This window comes from Pseudorca crassidens, chromosome 20, assembly GCF_039906515.1.
Source record: "Pseudorca crassidens isolate mPseCra1 chromosome 20, mPseCra1.hap1, whole genome shotgun sequence".
In the NCBI taxonomy this organism is placed as follows: Eukaryota; Metazoa; Chordata; class Mammalia; order Artiodactyla; family Delphinidae; genus Pseudorca; species Pseudorca crassidens.
Window position 1 is genome coordinate 50,328,368 of NC_090315.1, and position 24,771 is coordinate 50,353,138.

The window sequence follows — 24,771 nt, forward strand, 5'->3', positions numbered from 1 at the left end:
CTTCCACCTGCACATGTTAGGAGCCAGCCAAAGATCTGAGGTGAATTTTTTTTTTTTCTTTTGCGGTACACGGGCCTCTCATTGTTGTGGCCTCTTCCGTTGCAGAGCACAGGCTCCAGATGCGCAGGCTCTACGGCCATGGCTCACGGGCCCAGCCGCTCCGTGGCATGTGGGATTTTCCCAGACCGGGGCACGAACCTGTATCCCCTGCATCGGCAGGCGGACTCTCAACCACTGCACCACCAGGGAAGCCCTGAGGTGAATTTTTATGCAGAATTTTAGAGCCCCTTCTCTATGGCTTCCTATCTCCATTACTCTGCCCCCAAATCCCAGTTGTTTTGCAGACCCAAATCCAATTTTTATTTATTCCATGCAGCAATACTGTCACTTTCTGCTTGATTTCTATTTCTCTGTGCCATAGTCTAGAAAATATCTTTAGGGACATTTTGCTGGATATAAAACTCAAGATTGATCATTTTTGCCTTTCAGCACTTTTATCATTGGTGTGAATGTTTAGTTCCCTTCATGCTCACCCATCTTTTCAATAATTGTAGCCCTGCAGTGGTTGCTTTCTGTTTTAAGCTGCAAACTGTTTTATTTATTTGCCCAGCTTTTGTTGTTTTCTTCTTTCAGAATTTTGAAGTCATTGCTTTTTGGTGTTGTATTTCAACAAGTACAAAGTCCTGTCTATTTATCAGAATGTGACCTGTTCAGTTCTCTCCTGAAACTTACAGGCTTTTCTCCTTTTTCCCAGGGTTCTAAATTTTTCTGATTTCTCTTCCTGTTTGCCTAGTAATTCATAAAATATTTTTATTTTTCTTTCTTTTTACTATTTTTTATTTTTTCTTACCATTTTCTTTGGGTTGAGCTCCAAGGAAGTTTGTCACTTACCTGTGTTTGGTTTGATTCTGTTAAGTATGAAAATGCACAGAAATACAGATAAAAGCATATTAGGTTGAGCTATATGAAATTGCCATTTTTGTATGTCCAAATAGTTGAATGTCATCACTTGCAATACAGTTCAGTCTAATAACTATCAACCAGTTACACCATCCAGTAGTCAGTATTTATCATCTTGGCTTATTTGCCTCCACACATAATATGTTTTTTCCTGTTTGTTACACAATTCATACATGAATTCTGTCTCTTACTCTCTCTCACTATATCATGGTTCTGCCCTCCTAGCATGCTGTCACTGCTGGTATTAGGTCACCTCACTCAATGCTAAAATCTTTTTGACTATTAAAGCCAGTCTCCTCACTTTAGAGGTAGCCAGTTCTCTTTTCTGATATTTTTATATTCATTAAGTAGAATTTGAGGATCATGGTATATACATATTTTTAGAATTTTGTTTTAACTAATTAGTGATGTTCCTGGGCTAGCCGTTACAATGCCTTTTATTTTCAAGCTTTGTGTTATTTAAGTTTGTCTCTTGTAAAAAGTATGTTGTGGTTTTTGTTGTTGTTTTTACACTTCTCTGAAGGTCTTAATCTTTTATGAAATGTTTTCAAATCTCAGTGTCCCTAGATCAAGTTTTATTGGAACACAGCCATGTCCATTTGTTTACATATTGTCTGTGCCTACTTTCGTGGTAAAACAGCCAACTTGATTAGTTGTAGTTGAGGCTACATACTGTCTACAAAACCTAAAATATTTACTAATTGGCCCTGTATAGAAAATATTTGCCAACTCACATTCTAGTATTATGAGCGCTTTGAGGGTATTCTGTTACTTTCCGGCTTCCAGTGTTTGTATTGAAACAACAGAAAACAATGTATTTTTTTTCTTCTGAGATTGTTAGTTTTTTTATGATGTGCCTAAATGTGGTTTTCTTTATATTTATTCCTGGGGTTAGAGGTATTCTATAGTCTGATGTGAGCTCTTCCAGAAAATTCTCAGCCATTATCTCTTCAAATATGTTTCTGTTGCATCTTGCTTCTCTTACTGGGGCTCCAGTTGCAAGTATATTAGACCTTTACTTTGTGCCACGTATCTCTTAGGCATTTTGATGTGTTTTCCATCCTTTGTTCTTTTTCTATTTCAGTCTGGATATTTCTCACTGATCTATCATCAGGTTTACTAATCATCTCTTCAGTTGAATCTAACCTGCTATTAAATCCAATTATATATATTTTCTAAGATTTTTTTTTTCTACTCAGTTTTACGGCTGGGCTGTTCCTTTCTTTTGTGAAAGGTTATTTAGCCCATGACTTATGCCTCTGTGATGATGAGTCACATTGTGTCTCTACTTACATTGTACTGACAGTGTAGTGATGATTTTACTTATACTTACTCCATGAATAGAGTGACCATATCCTGGATGCTGAAGAGCTAAATTACCACTAATAAGACCAATACCAAAATGCAAATAAATTGTCAAGAGCAAGTTCAGCCAGAATTGATCTGGGAATCAATTGTATTCCCAATTGTTATTATTGTTTGTAATGTAGATTACAAACAATAAAAAGCATTTTTAATGAAGAGACAAGCATACTAGGGCATGCATGACATCTCAGGAAAATAAGCCACATTTTAGGATTTACCAGATATTACCAAATTTTTTTGTATAATCTGAGTACAGTTCAGATGCTATATTATTTTAGCTAGCTACTTAGGATATTGCTATAGGAATTGTGTGGCATGGCTCTTCAGGAAGCAAGAAAATAGTGGGAGAAAAATTTGAATACTGAGCACCATTCAGTTAGTATTGTTTTTTGTTTTTTATAAGTTTATTTATTTATTTTTGGCTGTGTGGGGTCTTTGTTGCTACACGCAGGCTTTCTCTAGTTGCGGTGAGCGGGGGCTGCTCTTTGTTGTGGTATGCAGGCTTCTCATTGCGGTGGCTTCTCTTGTTGCAGAGCACAGGCTCTAGGCACGCGGGCTTCAGTAGTTGTGACACGTGGGCTCAGTATTTGTGGTTCACAGGCTCTAGAGCGCAGGCTCAGTAGTTATGGTACTCAGGCTTAGTTGCTCCACAGCATGTGGGATCTTCCCGGACCAGGGCTCGAACCCGTGTCCCCTGCACTGGCAGGCGGATTCTTAACCACTGCGCCAACAGGGAAGTCCCCAATTAGAATTCTTTTTGTTTTATTTTATTTTATTTGAGTCCCTAACTTGTACTCATGTATTTTGTGCTAACAGAAATACAGAGATACAATTTCTGGTCTAAAAAATCATAACATCTAATGGGGAGAGTAAAAGAAATAGGGCACATTTTTTAAAAAAGGAAAGAAAAAAGAAAGCAGAGTGAAATATATGCCACAAGAGACATACAAATAAAGTACTCCAGGTTTAAAAGAGAGTAGGGACTCAAATTATGGAAGATCACATCTAAGTGATCTGTGATGTGTCCTAAGTGGGAGGACCTGTGCATAGAGGGGGAGTCAGGGGAGAGAGGGATGGAAGAGGAATTTGAATGGTGTTGAATGCTAGGCAGTCATAGTTTATTTCAAGACATAATGGATGATGTTTCTAATCAAGGTAATTGTATGAGTAGAGCTATACTTTAGAAAAATCACGTTAGCTTTATAATGTGGAGTAGATGAGAATGAGAGGAGACAGGAAATAAGAGTTAGGAAGCTTTTGTAATAGCTGGGGTGGCAGTGGAAAGAGGAAGCAAAGATAAGACTTGACGGGTTCTATAGCTTGCCTATAAGGGTGAAGAGTGGTCTTGGGTCTTGTGTCCTTAGTACTTAATTTAGTCCCTGGGAAATTTCCTAGTGTTCCTATTTTTAAAGCTATAATTTCAGAAGTGATCTGAAAGTGGGAATAAATATTTACTGCTGGGAAAATCTTGACTCCATGATTGTTGACCTCAATATCATTGATCTCAGGCATAGATGACCCACCACTGGCATTCTCTGCTCCCATGCCATGTGGCTAAAGATTCCTGTAAGATGTCCTAAAATAATACTATTGGGTTACCTGAAAATTTGTGCAATATAACTAGGTCATTTGTAGTGCTCAGACCTTTACCTCATTTTTTTCTTACTTTCTGTGACTTTTCCTGAGGCTACGAGTTATGAGTGGGAGATGGTGGAAAGTCACTGACTGGGGCATGTATTTTAAAGATGGTGACAAGCGTAATGTAGATTTTGGAGGTATTTGGAAAAAGGAGCGGTTAAGGAACTGGAGGTCATAACTGAAGAGGACAGTTACATGGATTCAGTAGACAGGGAATGTGAATAGGTTAAAGAGGATTCTTGTACTCAGAAGTAAATTCGTAGGTGAAGATTTTAGACGTTTAACAGTTTGAAGTGTTGAGGTCTGCTCTGGGTGTCGAATACACTAAATACACCTCTACTCGTGGCCATAGGATTTGTGCTCTGAACACCAAATTGATTCCATCAGAACTGCGTCTGTCATTGACAAAAGTAATTCTTTGAGGACAGTCATGTTTGACATCCCTTTTAGTCCTATACTATCAGAATTGTGTTGTATCTCTAATTTTTGGAGGTTTTTTGTTTGTATAGAGTATGGAAAACAGCATTGTGAGAAAAAATACAAAATATTTTCATATTTGATGGTAGAGTCATTTCTAAATCATTGTAACTTGAGCCAGAATGGTGTGCCACAGGTTTATTAACCCTTGTTGGTCTGGCAGCGATGCAAAAGTTCTTATTATACTTATCCTGTGGCCAAGTGAATGTAGATGATTTTTGAAAGTTATCAAATGGTCTTCAGTTTTTTTCCTTATAACTCTTCTTGGTTTTCATTACAGTCTTGGTTTTCTAGCTCATGACTCTTCACATTTATATGCTTCAGCATGTCTTTTGTTCCATGCGGATTGTTTACTGTAGTGAAAAGTGTCATATATACATTCAGACCAAGAAATGAAAATTAGCCAGCATTCTTGAAACCCTTGTGAAATCTTCCCTCTGTAGCTGGAATTAGTTCCTTTTCATTGCTTTATAGTACTGATTGTTTTAATGTACCACGACAAATTAATCTATTGATGAATGTTTGTTTTTACAGTTTAGGGCTCTTATGTAAACTGCTGCTGTGGATATTTTTTTATTAAAAGTAATAGACTTAACTTTTAATTATTTTTTATTGAGGTATAATTGACATAACATTTTTAGTTTCAGTTGTACATTATTTGATATCTGTGTGTACTGTGAAGTGATCACCACAATAAGTCTAGTTAACATCCATCATCACCAGTTATAATTTTTTTTATGGTAAGAACTTTCAAGATCTGTTAGCAACTTTCAAATCTGCAATACAGTATTATTAACTACAGTCCTCATACTGTACATTACATGACTTACTTTGTAACTAAAAGTTTGTACCTTATGGCCCCTTTCATGCATTTCTCCTACCTCCACTCTCCAGCCTCTGGCAACCACCAATCTGTTCTCTGTATCTATGTGCTTGTTTTTCTTTTTTTTAGATTCTACATAGAATTGAGATCATACGGTTTTTGTCTTTCTCCGTCTGACTTATTTCATATAGCATAATTCCCTCAAGGTCCATCCATGTTGTTGCAAATAGCAAGACTCCCTTCTTTTTTATGGCTGAATATTCCATCCGTGGATACTTAGGTTGTTTCCGTATGTGACTTTTGTAAATAATGCTGAAATGAACATGGGGATAGTCATCCTTCAGTATCCTAGGGGTGTTGGTTCCGGGGCCCCCCATGGATACCAAAATATGCAGATACTCAAGTCCCTTACATAAAAGGCATAGTATTTGCATATAACCCATATACATCCTCCCTTATACTTTAAACTATCTCTAGATTACTTAAAGTACCTAGTACAATATAAGTGATGTGTAAATAGTTGTAAATGTCTTTTTTTATAATAGCCTTTCTTACAGGTGTGGTGATATTATTTCACTGTGGTTTTGATTTGTATTTCCCTGGTAATTAGTGATTTTGAACACCTCCTGTACCTGTTGACCATTTGTATGTCTTCTTGGGAAAAATGTCTATCTATCTCCTCTGCCTTTTTTTTTTTTTTTTTTTTGCAGTACGCGGGCCTCTCACTGCTGTGGCCTCTCCCGTTACGGAGCACAGGCTCCGGACGCACAGGCTCGGCCATGGCTCACGGGCCCAGCCGCTCCGCGGCATGTGGGATCTTCCCGGCCCGGGGCACGAACCCCTGTCCTCTGCATCGGCAGGCGGACTCTCAACCACTGCGCTACCAGGGAAGCCCTCCTCTGCCCATTTTTTAATTGGATTGGGTTTTATTTTTTTCTTTGCTATATATTAACCCCTTAGCAGATATATGATTTGCAAATATTTTCTCCCATTTGGTAGGTTTTGCCTTTTCACTGTGTTGATTGTTTCCTTTGCTGTGCAAAAGCTTTTTAGTTTGATGTAGTCTCACTTGTTTGTTTTTGCTTTTCTACCCTTTTTATGGCTTGGATATGGTAGAGCGATCTTTATTTATGCCTGATATTTTATCTTATAATTGGGATTTCATCTTCTGCCTTTAAATATTCAAAGCTTTAATTAACTCTTTAATATTGTGTAGTTTGAGACCACAAAAATAATACCTATATGAGCATCATCACTAACTGGTAACATTATATACTGCATAATAATGTTTATGTAACTGTCTTCATATGTACATCTTCAGAGGAGAAACAATGTTTTAGTAATCTTAAATACCTGCTTAATATGACAGCACCAGAGATACAGGGGAATCTGAATAAATGCTTTAACTATTTATAAAAATATTTTTTGGAGACATGACAAAACAGTTGGTATCACATGTGAGTTTTTTTAAATGAATGATTCTTTTACAACATGGTAAGAGTAAGTTTTCATATGTCCTTCCTGCATCACCAAATGCTGATCATTTCAGAATGAATAGCAATATGCCATTTCAGGGATCAGTATCATTTACGGATGTGACTGTGGACTTCACCCAGGAGGAATGGGAGCAACTGGACCCCTCCCAGAGGATCCTCTACATGGACGTGATGCTGGAGAATTACAGCAACTTACTATCAGTGGGTAAGGACAGCTTTCAGGTGTAGTTCGTAGTTCAATGTTGCCTAGTAGTGTTTAGGTCCTTTCTCAGTTACCAAAAATTATAAGATTCTGAATTGCTAAATGGTTTTGGTGTCAAGCTTCATGTATTTAAGCTGAGAGAGAGTGCAGACTCTGAAGTTCTACCTTCTTTATTTTCAGGCTTTCTGAAGTCCAAGCAGTTAGGAGCTGTGTTCCATTATCAAGTTCTCTGATATTATCAAACCAGATTTTCATGTTGGATCAGTGAGAAGAGTTATGGATACCAGAGTTAGAATTTCCAGTTCACAACTTTCTAGGGAAGATGTGGAAGGTCGGAAGGAGAATCAGATAGAAGCCAGTGGAAGTAATATCCTAGAGATTATGAATGGGTTGGTATCTTTGAAATATTTTTTAGGAATCTATTTTTCAAATCCCTAAACCTTTAGAGGTAGCTGAGAACAGATGACTTGTGCACCTCATGTCCTGAGTCATACCTCCAGATACCAGTCTATTGCTGCTTAACGTTTTCCCTGTTTAATTTCTATAGCTTTTCACCTCTCACACTCAAGCCTTGATTCTTGCCTAACATGTTTTAAACCTTTGTTCTGTGATTAGTTCCTCTTTCATTAGTATTCTCACTTAGCCAGAATGGTGACTTCTATATTTTAGGTCATGGGAATTGGTTTAGTGGCCTCAAGGAAAATACAAACTTTTCAGTACAAGAGTGATACAAATGGCAGCAGGATCACAAGAGTCAGGAATAACCAGTAATACAGAGATCAGAGTAAAGGTTCTTAAAGCATAGCTTGAGGCCGGGTAAATTTGATCCTTAAGATTCCTTCAAATAAAAGCAGGGACGAGATTGGTTTGAGGAAGAAATTAAACACATGAAAAGGAGAAATACAGGATACAGTGATGGAAACACTTTCCAACAACTTCGATAGAAAAAGTAGTGCAACCCGCAGTAGCAGTGAGCAATTCTGTCAAAAATATCAGATCCATTTTGTATTTCCTACAGAATCTATGAATTTCTGGATTTTGCCTTCCACTTGGAAAAGTCCTACTTGGGAGATTTGGAGCTCTGCATAGGGTTCTCTCTGCAAACCTGTGAGAAAGGTTGCCTTTAGGATGTTATTGGTGCAGATGAAAGAAGGAGAGAAAAGGGGAAGGAGCCTCGAGCATGTAGGTGAGGTGGCCATCCGACCACAGTAATTCAGAGTCTCAGTGTTGGCTGCTCAACTTAGACCTGCCTGGGTTTTTTCCCTTAACATCTCCTTATTTTCTTGGTCTGTACCAACTGGTGTCCTTGAGGACACCAAATAGACTTTGTCTCTGGAATTGCCAGCCTTCTTACATCATTTGTTCTTATTTATTTCCCTTCACCCACTTTTAAGGCCGTTTTGTAATCTGGCAGTGCTATTTGTGCCCATTTTGCCACAGGCTTTGTCTTTTTCTTTCAGAGTTTAAGAGCTAGGAGCACTTGGAACTGGGGACTTTTTTATACTGGAAGACTGGGTCCCAAACTAAAGAGGTAGCCCTACAATGGAACATTTGTGGAGTCTTCACATTCCGTAACATTGTGGTGAAAGGGTTGACAGATATTTCATGTGCTCTTTCCTAGAGGTATGGAAGGCTGATGACCAGATGGAGAGGGACCACAGAAACCCAGATGAGCAGGCAAGGCCATTTATAATCTTTAAGAACCAAACCCCAATTGAAGAAAGAGATAATCTCTTTGGAAAAACATTTAATCTTAGCACAGACTTTGTTTCTTTAAGACAAGTACCCTATAAATATGACTTATATGAAAAAACTTTGAGATATAATTCAGACTTACTTACTAGTGATAGAAGCTATATAAGAAAGAAAGATGACGACTGTAATGGATTTGGAAAAGCACTCCTCTATCTGAAGCAAGAGAAAACCCATACTGGAGTGGAATACTCTGAATATAATAGAAGTGGAAAAGCCTTCAGCCATAAAGAAGGCATTTTTAAACACCAGAAAATCAGAAATTTGGTGCAACCTTTTATCTGTAATTATTGTGACAAGGCGTTCTCATTTAAATCACTCCTTATTAGTCATAAGAGAATACATACTGGAGAAAAACCTTATGAATGTAACGTGTGTAAGAAAACCTTCTCCCATAAGGCAAACCTCATTAAACATCAGAGAATCCATACTGGGGAGAAACCCTTTGAATGTCTTGAATGTGGAAAAGCTTTCACCCACCAGTCAAACCTCATTGTACACCAGCGAGCACATATGGAGAAGAAGCCCTACGAATGCAGTGAATGTGGTAAGACCTTTGCCCAGAAATTTGAACTTACTACACACCAGAGAATTCATACTGGAGAACGACCCTATGAGTGTAATGAATGCGCCAAAACCTTCTTCAAGAAATCAAACCTCATTATACACCAGAAAATTCACACAGGGGAGAAACGCTATGAGTGCAGTGAATGTGGAAAATCCTTTATCCAGAACTCACAACTCATTATACATATGAGAACTCATACCGGAGAAAAACCCTATGAATGTACTGAATGCGGCAAAACATTCAGCCAGAGGTCAACTCTTAGATTACATTTGCGAATCCACACAGGAGAGAAACCATATGAGTGTTCTGAATGTGGGAAGGCCTTCAGCAGGAAGTCCCGACTCAGTGTCCATCAGAGGGTTCATACTGGGGATAAACCCTGAGACTGCAGCCAGGTTGTACTGTGAGAACCCTTCCAATAGGGAGAAACCTTGCAAAGGTGCTGAAGGAACATGGGAACTCATACTGAGATACAATCTGTCAACTCAAAGTGTGTAAAAATGAGGTCCCCTAAGAACAATATTGTACTGATAGTTAGGTATATGATACCCAACTAAAGAATACATATCAGAATGTATCCAATTGTAAATAGACGTACTTGGCTGTATTACAGTGAGTTTTTTTAAATCTTGAATAATTCATTCAATAATGAAATATTCTGGGCAGCAAGCAGCATAAAGGAGCTAGAGACAGTACCCTAGGAATTCAGTGGTTATGTGTGAGAATATGCCACAAAAAAAAAACTATTTTAGATCTGCACATGTAAATTTAACAGACACTAAGAGTTTGGAATTCTTGTCTTGATAATCAAATTAGGACACATCAAACATGATTTTCCATACTGAACATGTGTTTTTCAGTACCTTTACAATCCTGTCTGCATTCCAAATGAAACACATAACAGATTTCCATAGCATGTAGCATATGTTTTCTCCTCCTCCTTGCTGGCATATATAAGTTGGTATGACCATTGTTATTGAGCTGCCTCTTCAGTCAACAGAAGACAATGTTGTTGAAGTTTTAACCTGGGTTTGCTGAAGATTTCCTAGAAGTATTATTGACATAAATATGCAAGTGTGAGATAATTAAGAGAGACTGAAGAGAGTGAAAGGCAGCAGATGTGGGTTCTATCACTCAGTGTGCACCAGGGAATAAATGGGCTGTGTAAAGCATAGCCACACCCATCATGCTCTTGTTATTTTCCACTGGGATATTTACATACAAATGCAAATGCATGTCTTTTACCAAAATATTATATAACCCAGAAACTACATGTATTTTTGGGTGTTTCGCTATTTCTCTTAATATTTTATAAATTGTCTTGCAAAAAATAGGATGCATATGTAGTTCGAGTGTTACATTTCAGAGACTTTAGAGGAAAAATAATTTAAGAAACTGTCAATAAATGTCTTATATTGCTTTTTAAATTTTCCATGTGCTTAGTCCACTTTAGAAATAAATTTTTGCAGAATTCTGTTTAAAGGAGGCATTTCTTCCGTGAATTTCACTATCATCAACCAAAAGCATTTCCCTTTGGAACCTGACTTAGCGTAAGTTACAACTTTGCTTTAAAGGCTCACAAACACTTCATAAATTAGACTTTAGTGATCTCCCCATTATATTGATTATTAACCTTAAAAAATTTCTTATTTTTGCATAACTCAAAGATTCCATTTTAGGCTTGATTTCAAATTCACCAGTTCCTGTCCTTATCCATCACAAATCATGCATTAGAATTGTAAATGGCCACTGTAACTGGCCTTTTTTTCTTTTGTTTTTGAAGATTATTGATGTGCTATGACTGTATATGAATGTGAATGATTTTTCTGAACAAATTTATCAGAATATCCATAGTCCAGTAAGTCTTTGTCTTTCTAAATTGTCATCTTATCTATAGTAATGGCAAGGAAGCAAGGGAAGAGGTTAACTTCCTACACTGCTGTTAGAAATGCAAATTGTGACAACCTCCTTGGAAATAATTGACTGTCTTCTAACGTTAAGAACACACATGCAGTTGGCTCTTGAACAGCACCAGTTTAATATGCGCAGGTCTGCTTATACACGGATTGTTTTCAGTAAATGCTACAGTCCTACACAATCCATGGTTGGTTGAATCTGTAGATGCAGAACCTTGGATACGGAGGACTGACTTTATACTTGGGTTTTCGACTACACTGAAGATCCGTGCCTTTAACCCCTATGTTATTCAAGGGCCAACTGTACTCTTCAACCCAGCAGACTCACTTCTGGGAATCCATCACTAAGAAAAAAAATAATGTGCCAGTACCTAAGACTATGTGTTTATCAATGTATATTGTAGTTTTTGGTAAGGACAAAAAAGGAAACAATGTGAATGACCATCAGTAAGGGAATGATTGAATAAACTGTGGTAAAGATATACCACAGCTGGACAGTATTCCATAGGAAAGAGCGTTTAGGGGCAAATGCCACCAAGACAGATGGGGGGAGGGGGGAGAGAAAAAGTGTGTGTGCGTGCCTGTGTGTGTGTGTGTGTGTACACCAAATTTTGTAAAATAAAAATCTAAAAATGTTGTGTTTATGTGTATTTGTATACGGTTTTATGGGCCTGGAGAGTAGAATTCTCCAAAGTCAAAAATATAATTAACATTAATTTCAATGGAAAATTTTTCATGCATTCCTTAGTCTCTAACATTTGTTTATTCTGGAATACCAACATAACCCATTTAAGTGGACACAGTTAACTAACATGAGTTAACATAGCATGACATAAAGCAGTTCCCTTACTCTGTACGGTGGCCGGCTGCTGTGTTCTGCTCCAGCTTTCATGGCTGTGTTGTAGTCTTGAGCCTGGGTTCTCAACTAAAACACATATTTGACATTCCTTGTTGACATGATGGAACCTTTAATACAAAAAAAAAAAAGACTAGTAAAGACAGAAAAACCAATGAAAAAAATGCAGGGAATGCCAAGGTTATCATTACTCTAAATTAGCAAATAACAAATGCTTTGAGAAAATTCAGCATAAACACCTTTACAATTAAACAAATGACCATAGGGGTGACTGTCCTTTCATGAGCTGTTTGCTCCCAAGGCCTTAGAAATCCAGATCAGAACTCATAATTTTTTTTAAAAGTGCCTTGTAATCCTCGTATACAGAAGTGGTCTTAGAGGAGGAGACTCCTGAAGACGAGTTCTTATAGCCTGGACATATGACTTTATTTCACCAACCTTACAGCAAGCTAGAAGGCAAGTTGTCATTTCACTGGTGAGGTGCAGGCCAAGAGGCGGGACAGTTTGCACAACAAATTCTACCTGTCTGACTCCAAAACCCATGCCCACTGTACTTGACCCCGTGACATCTTCACTCCACTGATTTTTTTTTTTAATGTATTTATTTTTGGCTGTGTTGGGTAAATGGAATTGGTGTCACTCTACTGTTGGTAAGTATCAGGACTAGTCAAATGGGGCATAAGGTGACAGCACCATAGGCAGGAGGCACAAAGCTCGCAAAGATGTGGAAATGTGAGACACTGGGTCCTCCTCAGGAGGTGGGGGCTTTGTGGGGTGCTGCTGGAGGTTTAGTCCCAGCTACCCCTGCTGTCTCCCCTGTCACATTCACTACTCTCGCCCACAGTCCATCTTCATCTCTTCAGCTGAGTGACCTACATAGAGCCCTGTGCCATCCCCAGGCCGTGTGTGGCTCAACCCCTTACCTGATTGTCACAGCAAATCCTGCTGGCCAAAGTACAGTGGACTCTTGGGACCTGGTCTCCACTCGACAGTCTTGCGACTTCATCCGGTCTGTTCTCTGGTGTTTGGAGAAGGAAACTCCATAGCTCATCCTGCTGAGCACAGTCAGGGAACCACGGCTGGGATCCCTCTGCTTTATTTTCCAGACCTCAGCTGGATGTTAGTGACCATCTTCTCCTCAGGTCTTAGCTCTCCTCCTGCCCCCAGAGAGAGGCTGCCCTTCTGCCTCAGACACACACATTGAATCATTTCATGTGTGACATATGTTTTAGTAATGTAGAACCCACCTTCCTCAGTAGTATAAGGACTGTCAGAATGTTAAACAAAATGCAACTAACAAGCCAAAACATATAAAAATGTTAGGGACTCGTGTGAAAGAACCCAGAGATGGGTACTGAAGAACCTAAGGGAGCATAAAACCCCATGAGACATCTGGACCATGGCTACTGACACCAATCATGGCAGCAGATGAGGAGACACTCATTCATTCCAAAAAGACACTCTAAGCACCAACAAGGGAGCAGGCACTGTGGGCTTCTGGGGATATGCTGGTGAACAAGATAATACTATGACAGAGGGCTCCTGCCCTTGGGGCATTTACATATGAGCAGTGCATCCCAGGAGCAGACAGACAATCCAGGCAGAGGATAGGTTCCCTGAAGCTGGAAATGCAGGTATGGGCTGGGCCTGTCCCTGTGAGAAAAATGAGAAGCCATAGTAGGGTCTTAAATAAGAAGTAGCATCATCTGCTTTTTAAAAAGTAAATGAGCTTGATACTAACTGGGAGGAGAATTTGGGTAGAGCTGCCCAGAAGCAGAAACCCCCTCTCAGGAAGAGAAGCCTAAGAGATGGCGTTCTGCCAATTGATAGCTCCCATCTGACTGCTTTCAACAAAACTCCTTCAGAGAGTAAGCAGTGTTTCCTCCTGTTACTGACTGTTGGCAATTAGTGAGAAACCATCTTGCAAAGATCCAGGTTCACTTCCTTCTGCCTTCCTAGATCTGTTCCTAGTGTCTTCTGGTGTTTTCCCTATTCCTCCTGCCTCCAGCCTATCCAGACCCCTGAGGATTACCTATGCCCACCTCAGAACTGTGGAATTCCATGCCCTGAAAAACATTTACAGTAGTTCATGCAGGTTGTTTGGGGGTGGGGCTGACATGAGCACTTTTCCTTTGTCTGGTTGATGCTGAATGTGGGAGGAGGAAGTTATTCTGTGTCCCTGCAGGTTGCTGAGGCCATTACTGAAAGTGAGAAAACTTGGGGCAACAGGTGGGGCTTGATACCTCTTAGGGAGATGAAGAGACACCAGGGCTGAGCAGAGACTGCCCCCTGAGATACGGGGAGTCCTGTCATGCGGGAAGTATGCACTTGAAGATAGCAGGAGGCCTGTGGGACTGTGGCCTCAGATAATTTTGCTCAGAGCAACAGACGGTGTAATGTTGAAAACAAGCCAGGCTTTGTCTGTGATGAGGACCTAAGGGCGGGCCTGGCCCTGATCAGCTGATTTGGCTCTTCTGGGTACAAGAGCAGCCTGAAGGGTAGGCACCGGACGGCTGAGCCTGAGTAAGGAAGAGGCAGCTGCGGGTTGCCCTGCTGAGACAAAAACTTTCATCGATGGAGCAGGCCACCTAGAGAAGAGGGTGGAAAAACGTGACCTCAAGGGGGTCAAGCTGGTGAGGATGTCAGTATGGCTCCCCTGTGGCCTCAGGAGGTCAAACAACAATAGCGACTGCCACCAGACCAGTAGTCGTAGTGGTCATAATAGTGAGACAAGCTGGGACCTGGACCCTGGGCTGCAGTGCTTACACCTGGACAAACGTCTCCTGGAGCAACAAAATACGAAGAAATTATAAGGGACTAAAAACCCTGTGCTCGCACAGTTGGGGCAAATTATGGACAACAAGGTACAAAAAGACAAAACCAAACCAAACCCAACTGCCACTTCTGAAGAGCTGGGAGCAAAAACAGGGTGTTGGGAGCAAAAGCAGGGTCCTGTGCATGCCCCCTGCACTCGCCACCACCAGAGAGGGGGCAGACCAGCTAAGCCACCCCTCCAGCGTGACCCCTGGACACACCCCTACCCTCACCTCATATAAGGAACCAGCTTGCCCCCCCCCCTTTATGGAGCGAGAAGGGGAACCTGTTACTTTTTCTCGCTCCCTCCTGCTGCAGCAGGGGCCCCAGTAAAGCCTTGCCTGAATTTCTTGTCTGGCCCCTATTGATTGGGGAAGGCCAAGAACCCTGTTCTGTATCAGACTTAGTGGCACCCATCGTGGGGCACTTGGCCCACGTTGTTCCAGGGAGAGAATCTGGGCACCTCCAGGACCACCGAATGCAGCTTCCCTGTGAGTGGCAAGTGGCCACCTGAACGTCTTGTGTCAGCATCACCACATTTGGTAAGTCTGCCTTCCTGGCCCCTGGGGGCCTCAGTACGCTCATTCAGGCAACGCTTTCCCCTCCCCTTTGTCCATTTCCCTCTCCTGAAATCTCTCTACTTCTCCTTTCTCTGTCCTCTCCTACTTCTGTCCTGTGGTTCCGAGAGAGTGGATGTTGGGCAGCTACAGCATCACTCCTCCCAGCTTCTGAGACCTGTTCCCTCTGGCCGGCAGTGGCTCACCTTCATGGGTGACAAGCAGAGGTGGGAGAGGCTCGCCCCACACCATGCCGACACTGGTCCAGCAGGCTCTGCTTGATGGGAGATTTATGAACGATAGAGGCTCAAACCTCATATTGTGTACTGGCTGGAAGTCCTATCGTCCCAGTATTCCCACCTTTACTACTGTCTCTCTCTCTTTTTCAGTCTTTTCTGTTCCTCCTCCCTTTACTTCTCCATTGATCCTTATACCCGCACTCCCATCCCCTTTATCCTGAAAACTTCTTGTTTGTGTCTTTAAGTTTTTGTCATTGGTGTCTTTGTTTCATGTAGTTTTGTCTGTCCAGCTGCTCCTGCAAGTCTCTGCTGAAATTGTGGGCACGATGGAGCATTTAAGCCTTGAAATACAAATACAGCCCACATTACCTGAGACTCCAGCCTTGGGTTACTTGGTGGGATTTTAAAGAGCAAAAAAGAAAAGAGAGGCGCTTGCATTTCTCTCCTCTGCCTTTGCAATGTAGCTATTCTGCCTGGGCTCTCAGGAACTACCTGATCCATCTGTAGTCCCCCAGACTGAGGGAAAAAAGAGAGGCCTTTTTAAATTCAAGCGGGAACACCATGAGGTCTCTGGTTCTGTCTGTCTTTATGTAAGAACTAACTTGTAAATGAGTTGTATTTAATTGGCTTAACAGAAAGTAAGCACTTAAATGCATTCTCAAAAATAATTTTTAAAAAACTCAACAGAATACTTTTCAGGTTCATGGGATCTGGGAAATATTCAATATTGAATTAATATCTGGTATTAAAGCTAGCTTAAGTTTGTGGGTTTAATTAATACAGACCTGCCTTTAGAGTCATCAACATTACATATAATACTTCTATTGTCCTAGGGTTACTGGAAGTGCACATTGTTATGAAATTTGTCAACAGGGAAAGTAACCTGATATGATTAAACTTTTAAGTAAATGTAACTGAGGTAAGAGCTTTTTGGTAAACTCTATAGGAATAATTATGTTTTGGAAATGTCCATCTAAAATAGTCCCCCCAAATTTTGATAACTTGAAACTAAATTAAGCTAAATGATAGGAATGCATTGAATATCCAGGCCATTTCAAATAAGAAAAGGGAAAAACTTAACCTCTACCATAACACTGCCTGGCCTTTAAATAAGTTGGGGGGATGGAGGAAAATGGTCTGAAATGGGTCTCTAAATTATAATACCATCTTGCAATTGGATTTTTACTGTCGCAAGATGGGAAAATGGACTGAGGTTCCCTATGTTCAAGCCTTCATGATCCTTTACCAAAACCCTGCTCTGTGCAGCTCCTATAATCAAAAGCCTGCGGAATCAGAAAGCACTCCTGACATTTCAGACGATCCCCTTTTAACCTTCCCCAGCTCTCAGGGGGGAACCAAGTCTCCCCTTCTTTTCCGGAACCACCTGCCTCTCCGGAGCCACCTATTTCCCCAGATCCCTCTGACCGGTCCCAAACTCCACCTCCCTGTGTCCCTTTGTACCCTCCGTTACCCCAGAAAGAAGAGACTAGTCCCTCTGGGGTAACTTTTAGTGGAACTTCCTATCACCCAGGGTCACGAAAATATGCCCTCTTAGGGAAGCGGCAAAAGGTGAAGCGACAATCAGAGTACATGTGCCCTTCTCTATAACCAATTTAGCCCATTGCAAACAGAGACTAGGCCGATTTTCTGAAGACCCTAGTAAGTTTGCTGGAGGGTTTCAGGCCCTAACTCTGACCTTTGATTTAACTTGGAAGGATGTCCGGATAGTCATATCCAGCTTGCCAGGGACCAACCCAAACATTTTGGTATGGGTGGGGAGACAGTCCCAAATCAGGAGCCCTGCTGGAATTGTAATTCCCAGGATGGAACAGAAACCAGGAAGCAAATGATCCAATGTGTATTAGAAGGGATGAGAAAGTATATCAAAAAGCCAATTAACTATGAAAAGGTTAAAGGAGTGACCCAAGAAGGCCAAGAAAATCCAGCTCTCTTTCAGGGACAGCTTGTGGAGGCTTTTAGAACACTTACTGATCCATCTACTCCCAAGGGCCAATCCCTACTTGGACAACTTTTTATCAGCCAGTCTGCCCCCGGCAAAAGCTCCAAACGTTACAATTAGGCACACAAACCCTGAAGCCCAACTCCTAGAGGTGGCCTTCGGGGTATTTCATAATTGAGACCAAGCTGAGGAGGAATAGAGAACTTAGTGTGAAAACAGGCAGACCAGGGCTCCTGCTAAACCAAAGGCCATAGCTGTCAGCCACGCCTTATGACCTCAGGGCAACCCAAGGGGGCCAAGGAAGTTTAACCATCCACCTGGAGACAAAACCAGCAAGGGGAAATGCTTCAAATGTAAGTCAACCGACCACTGGGCCCAAAACTGCCAAAAAGAGCCCCTGGTCCATGCCCAGTCTGCAAACGAACAGCTCATTGGAAATGGGACTGTCCCCAGTTCCGAAGGGGAAGGGAGGTTCCCGCTCCCGAGACGGCCATGCTAGACGACTGAGGAGGCCCAGGGACTCTGGCGGCTCCCTTTCATGAGACGTCTGTCTCTATCGAGTAGCCCCAGGTGGTCCTTGACATGGCAGGTAAGAAAACCAGTTTTATAATTGATACAGGAGCCACTTACTCTGTCTTGATCTCTCATGCTGGGCCTCTTTCCTCCACAAGCTGTACAGTGACTGGTGTCGATGGGAAGCCTCACACCTGTTATTTTTCTGGGCCTCTCACTTGCCAATGTGAACAGCATTTAATTTCACATGTCTTTTAAGGTGTGCCTGAGTGTCCTACCCCACTAGTGGAAAGAGACTTTCTAGGCTCCCTTGGAGCCGTATGACGATTAGGAGGCACTGAGCAGCCCCTTTTCTTGACTCGAAGACAAACCAGCTGGAAGAACAAAGCCCTATTCCCAGCCATATTCTACACAGAGTAAACCCTGCAGTTTGGGACAAAGGAATCCCTAAGAAGGCTATAAACGTCCAACCTGTAAAAATCAGCCTTAAGCCAGAAGTCACTTATCCTCACGAGATAGTATCCCATAAAGTTGAAGCAAGAAAGGGTTTGCAACCGCTCAGAGATAAATTCCTAAAGCATGGCCTCTGAGTGCCCTGGTCTCTGTGCATTACCCCTCTTTTGCCAGTTGTTAAGCCAAATGGGGAATATCAAATGGTCCAAGACCTTAGAGCAGTAAATGATGTAGGGATCCCTATACATCCCCTTATGGCTAATCCTTATATCAGCCCAGATTCCTGGAGATGCCAAATGGTTTACTGTCCTTGACCTCAAGGATGGATTCTTTTGCATCACAGCTCATCCCTCATCTCAGTATCTGTGCCTTTGAGTGGACTAACCCCCACTCAGGCCAAATGCAACAATATACCTGGACAGTATTGCCTCAGGGGTTTCAGGACAGCCCACTTGTCTGCCCAGGCCCTAGGGAAAGAACTAAGGGAAATACACCTAAAAGAAGGGGCTGTCCTACAGTATGTAGATGACATATTAATACGCAGCTCCACCGTGGAGGCCTCAGATCAGAATACCATTGAAGTCCTTAATTTCCCTGGGGCCTGGCTGCAGGATCTCCCAGAAAAAAGCACAAATCTCAAAGCAACAAGTTAGGGCTTCCCTGGTGGCGCAGTGGTTGGGAATCTGCCTGCCAACGCAGGGGACACGGGTTCGAGCCCTGGTCTAGGAAGATCCCACATGCCGCGGAGCAACTAAGCCCGTGAGCCACAACTACTGAGCCTGCACGTCTGGAGCCTGTGCTCTGCAACGGGACAGGCCGCGACAGTGAGAGGCCCGCGCACCGCGATGAAGAGTGGCCCCCACTCGCCGCAACTGGAGAAAGCCCTCGCACAGAAACGAAGACCCAACACAGCCAAAAATAAATAAATAAATTTATAATTAAAAAAATAAAGCAACAAGTTAAATATCTGCGATATATTGGGCTTCCCTGGTGGTGCAAGTGGTTGAGAGTCCGCCTGCCAATGCAGGGGACACGGGTTCGTGCCCCGGTCTGGGAAGATCCCACATGCCGCGGAGAGGCTGGGCCCATGAGCCATGGCCGCTGAGCCTGCGCGTCTGAAGCCTGTGCTCCGCAACGGGAGAGGCCACAACAGTGAGAGGCCCGCATACCACAAAAAAAAAAAAGAAAAAAATCTGGGATATATTATAAACCCTGGAAGTAGACAGTTGTCTCCAGATAGAAAGCAAGCTATATTAGGCCTCAGTGCCCCAAAGACAAAGAAAAAAAGAACAAAAACTTCGTACTTTCTTAGGCATGGCAGGATTTTGCAGAATTTGAATTCCAGGATTCTGACTAATGGCTAAGCCTCTGTATGAAGCCACGAAAGGCCCAGAAACAGAAGCATTACTTTGGGGAACAAGAAAAGGCTTTTAATAATATCAAACAGGCCCAGCTGAAAATCAGGGGACAGCTCTGGGGGTCCTTGTACAAAAGCTAGGAGAAGATCCTCAGCCTAGGCTATTTTTCCAAACACCTAGATTCCATGGCCCGAGGCTGGCCTGGCTGCCTCCAGGTGGTAACTGCCACTGCTTTATCAGTGGAAGAAGCTGACAAGCTTACCTTGGGACAGCCACTGGAAGTCCAGACCCCTCATCAAGGACAAGGGATTCTGGAGATTAAAGGCCACCATTGGTTAACTGGAGGTTGCCTTACTAAGTACTGGGCTTTACTCCTTGACTCCCCGGAGGTAACCTCAAAACGTGCCACATCCTTAACCCGGCTACACTGATGCCCACTGAAAGCCCAAAGCTAACACATTCCTGCCTCGAAAACTGTGCCCAGGTTTATGCCTGTAGGCCCGATTTAACAGACCAGGCCGTAGAAAACCCTGAGGGAGAATGGTTTACTAATGGCAGTAGTTTTGTTAAAGACGGAGTCAGGAGGGCAGATTATGCTATTGTGAGCGCTCATAGTGTTACAGAAGCAAAACCTTTGCTCCCTAACAAGCCCAGAGGGCTGAGCTAATAGCCCTAACGTGAGCCTTAACGTTAGGGAAAGAAAAAGTATAAATAGATACACAGGCTCAAAATACGCCTGCCTTGTTTTACACGCCCATGATATCTGGAAAGAAAGGACTTTTAAATGCAAAAAATTCCCCTGTAAGATACGGGGCTGAGATTTTACATCTCACAGAAACGGTTCAAAAGCCAAAACAAGGGCTTCCCTGGTGGCGCAGTGGTTGAGAGTCCGCCTGCCGATGCAGGGGACACGGGTTCGTGCCCCGGTCCGGGAAGATCCCACATGCCGCGGAGCGGCTGGGCCCGTGAGCCATGGCCGCTGAGCCTGCACGTCCGGAGCCTGTGCTCCGCAACGGGAGAGGCCACAACAGGGAGAGGCCCGCGTACCGCAAAAAGAAAGAAAAAAAAATAATAATAACTGCATGCATGTGCAGCTGGGGCAAATTATGGACAAAAGATACAGAAAGACAAGAAAACAAAAAACAACCCAACTGCCACTTCTGAAGAGCTGGGAGCAAAAACAGGGTGTTGGGAGCAAAAGCAGAGTACTGCACATGCCCCCTGCACTCACCACCACCAAACGGGTGGGCAAAACACCTAAGCCACCCCTCCGGCCTGACCCCTGGACACACCCCACCCTCACCCCACATAGAACCAGCTCGCCCCCAATCAGGGAGTGAGCAAGGGAACCTGTTACTAGTTTTCGCTGCCCCCTGCTGCAGCAGGGGCCCCAATAAAGCCTTGCCTGAATTTCTTGTCTGGCCTCTAGTCAATTTCTATTGATTAGGGAAGGCTAAGAACCCTGGTTGGTATCAATAATAACAACAGCACTGTTGTTATTGATGATGGTACAAAGGTATTTCCTTGCTTATTCTGCTCTTGAAAGCATACTGTCTGCTTCATATGTGTTAGCTCGTTCAATAGTCAAATAACCCATGACACAAGTTGTTTATTCTTGTTTATAAAGGAAACTGAGGTTCAGAGAGGCTAAGGAATTTGCTCAAGTTACATGACGTGATACAACACTAAGACTATGAAAAGTTCAGGTATATTGTAATCTAGAGTAACCACTGAAAAAATTATGGAAAGAAGCATATCTAAAAAGCTAACAGATAAATTAAAATGGAACTCTTAAGAACATTTTTAACCCAAGAAGAAGGCAAGAAAGAAGAAAGGAACAAGAAGGGGGGGAGGAACAAACAAAACAAGTAGTATGATGGTAGACCTAAAGTTCAATCATATTAATGAAAGGCAGAAATTGTCTAATGGATAAAAAAAAAAGCAAGGCCAAACTATATGTTCTATAAAAATCATGCTTTTAATGTAAAGACAGATGGAAAAGTAAGTGGATGGAAAAAATATTTCACAACTAGTAAACACAAGAAGCTTGGAGGGTACTATTACTATCAGATAAAACAGACTTCAGGACAGAGTATTACTAAAGGGTAATCATAATGGGGTTAATTCGGGGAGACAAACATGTATGTGCCTAGTAACAGAGCTTCCAAATAGACAAAGCAAAAATGGACACATTTAAAAAAAAAAAATGGACACATTTAAAGAAAGACAATAAAGATGTTAAAAAAAAAAAAAAAAAGGCAAACCCACAAGCATAGTTGAAGATTTTAACATCTTCTCTCAGCAATTGATAGAATTAGACAAAAATTCAATCAAGATATATAAAATATGAACACCACTATTAACCACCTTGATCTGACATTGATAGAACATTTCACCAGGACTTCCCTGGCAGTCCAGTGGTTAACACTCCACACTCCCCGTGTATGGGACACGGGTTTGATCCCTGGTTAGGGAACTAAGATCCCACACACCACACAGCACAGCCAAAAAAAACAAAAAAAATTTTTTTCACTAATAGCTGTGGAATATACATTCTTTTCAAATGCACATAGCACATTCAACAGAATAGATGTATGCTGGGCCCTACAAGTCTTGTTTAGAAGGATTGAAATCGTACAGAGTGTTGCCTGACCACAATAGAATCAAATTAGAAATCGGTAACAAGATAACTGTAGTCTAAGCACCCGACTGCTGAATTTTTTTAAATTGTAATGCAGGTGCCTGGCTTAAGCTTTTGACCACTGAGGCATCCATCTGAAAGACAGGTACCCCAAATAACAGGAGACCCTACCTGTGACCACTGAGTCGGTGGGTCATACCTGGACCATGTGTCCTGACCCAGACAAGTGAAATAGCACCAATGGCACCATGAAAGGGGTGATACAGTGGAGGCGTCGGGTCTCTGTGTCACCACTTGACTCACTGCTATGGCTCTTCCTCCCCTGACCCAATGGGATATATCATGGGTCCAATCCTTGGTGCAATGTTGCTAAAAAATTAATAGACCAATATGAACATCCTAAACATCTGGTGCCAGCTTCTCCTAAGAACCCTGCAGAGGTGCACCGGCTCCTTGATAAACTCAGAACCTCCAACAAGCATCCTGTGCTGCCGCACACCAGCATGCCAGGCCCTTATGTTCCACTCCAGAGGCTGAGCAGCTGTTCCCAAAGACCCTGTGAGTACGGTGCTAGTGGAAGCAGACCCCACCCCAGCGAGGTCAGCTGGGGCACCCTGGAGAGGAGAGCAGCCACTTACAAAGCGGGCTCACAGGGACGTCATCCACAAACATCCAGTAACAACGCGTAAGATTAAGGTAACAGGAGAGAATCACAAAGTAGAAAGAGAGCAGAAACTATACCTTAACTGAAATTCAAACCTTCCTCAAAGATTTTGGGAGACAGGATCAGGATGGCAGAGGAGTAGGACAGGAAGCTCACCTTCTCCCACAGAGACGTTAAAAATACATCTACAAGTGGAACAGTTCACACAGAACATCTACTGAACACCAACAGAAGACCTCAGACTTCCAAAAGGGCAAGAAAACCTCCACATAACCAGACAAAAGGAAAAAGAAAAAGGAGTTGGGATGGGGCCAGCACCCAAGGGAGGGAGCTGTGAAGGAGGAAAGGTTCCCACCTCCTGGGAAGCCTCCTCACTGCAGGGAGATCAGCCTGGATCGAGGGGGAGCTTTGGAGCCTAGAAGGAGAGTACAGCAACTGGTTTGCAGAAGGCAAAATGGAGAATAACCTGCACAGAAGGTCAGCACCACTGCCCTGCGCTCCCCACCCTGAGACCCCCGTCTGTTGGTGCAGGTGGGGGCTGGGTGCTGACGTTTAGGCTTCAGAGGTCAAACCCAGGGAGAGGACTGGGGCTGGCTGCCCAGGGACAGCCTGAAGAGGCTGCTGTGGCAACTGAGGGTGTACTCAGAAGAAGCCTGGGCCCACCAGAGAGGTAAGGTACTATTACTGGGCAGCACATGAGGAGAGGGGCAGGACCACCATAAGAGCTTCTTTCCTGTGAGCCCTCCCACACAACAGGACACTGCCTACAGGAGCTTCGGGGGAGAGTGCAAGTTGATGCCACCATCGTGGGCTGCAGAGGTGGGCACAGGGCACTGCTACAAGACCCCTGATCAGGTACAAGCACTGCCCCTGCTGTCCCCGGAGTGTGCAGACAGCAGCTGCACATACAAGACCCGTGAGCAGGCAGCAAGGCCTGCCCCCACCATCCTGGGAGTGTGCAAGGGCCGCTGCACCTGCACACCCCGTATCAAGAAGACAACAGCCAGCACACACTGAGGAGAGACAGCAAGCATCCGAACTAAAAGCAGCCCCTCGATTTCAGAAAAGATGGCAGAGCAGAAGGACTTGAGCTCACCTCCCCTCGCGAAAACACTCAAATCACAAGGAACTGCTGAACAACCATCTACAAAAAAGACTGGAACCTACCAAAAAAGATATTTTACATTCAAAGACAAAGAGGAAGCCACAACGAGACGGTAGGAGGGGCACTTTAGCAACATATTCAAGTCCCACACCCACAGGAAGGGTGACCCACAAACTGGAAAATATTTATATCGCAGAGGTTCTCCCACAAGAGTGAGAGTTCTGAGCCCCACAGCAGGCTCCCCAGCCTAAGGTCTGGCATCAGGAGGAGTAACCTCCAGAGCATTTGGCTTTGAAGGCCAGCAGGGCTTGAGTGTAGGAGCTCCACAGGACTAGGGGAAACAGAGACTCCACTCTTGGAGGGAGCACACAAGCTTACACATACAATGGGATCCAGCACAAATCAGTAACTCCA

At 42.8% G+C, this 24,771-nt stretch overlaps 1 protein-coding gene and 1 long non-coding RNA gene across 13 annotated transcripts in view; one reads left to right on the forward strand and one right to left on the reverse strand.

The window, feature by feature from the left end:
* Positions 1-11,134, forward strand: part of ZFP1 (ZFP1 zinc finger protein) — a 38,140-nt gene extending 27,006 nt beyond the window's left edge. For 3 of the 10 annotated variants that reach the window (XM_067720678.1, XM_067720680.1, XM_067720679.1), the window contains 2 exons: positions 6,838-6,964; positions 8,583-11,134. In XM_067720678.1, coding sequence (XP_067576779.1) covers positions 6,838-6,964; positions 8,583-9,664 — 1,209 coding nt within the window. In that variant the 3' untranslated portion in view covers positions 9,665-11,134. Of the gene's footprint in view, positions 1-6,837; positions 6,965-6,997; positions 8,148-8,421; positions 8,520-8,582 lie in introns of those variants that run through there. The other 7 variants (XR_010939291.1, XM_067720684.1, XM_067720682.1 and 4 more) reach the window with 7 other exon arrangements.
* The window catches only part of LOC137215441 (uncharacterized), an 82,248-nt gene that overhangs the window by 23,779 nt on the left and 33,698 nt on the right, over positions 1-24,771 (reverse strand). The window contains exons 2-5 of one of the 3 annotated variants that reach the window (XR_010939294.1): positions 12,977-13,706; positions 12,048-12,163; positions 10,145-10,326; positions 5,032-5,575 (exon numbers count right to left, since the gene is read on the reverse strand). This is a non-coding gene — a long non-coding RNA (uncharacterized lncRNA). Of the gene's footprint in view, positions 1-5,031; positions 5,576-10,113; positions 10,327-12,047; positions 12,164-12,976; positions 13,707-24,771 lie in introns of those variants that run through there. The other 2 variants (XR_010939293.1, XR_010939292.1) reach the window with 2 other exon arrangements.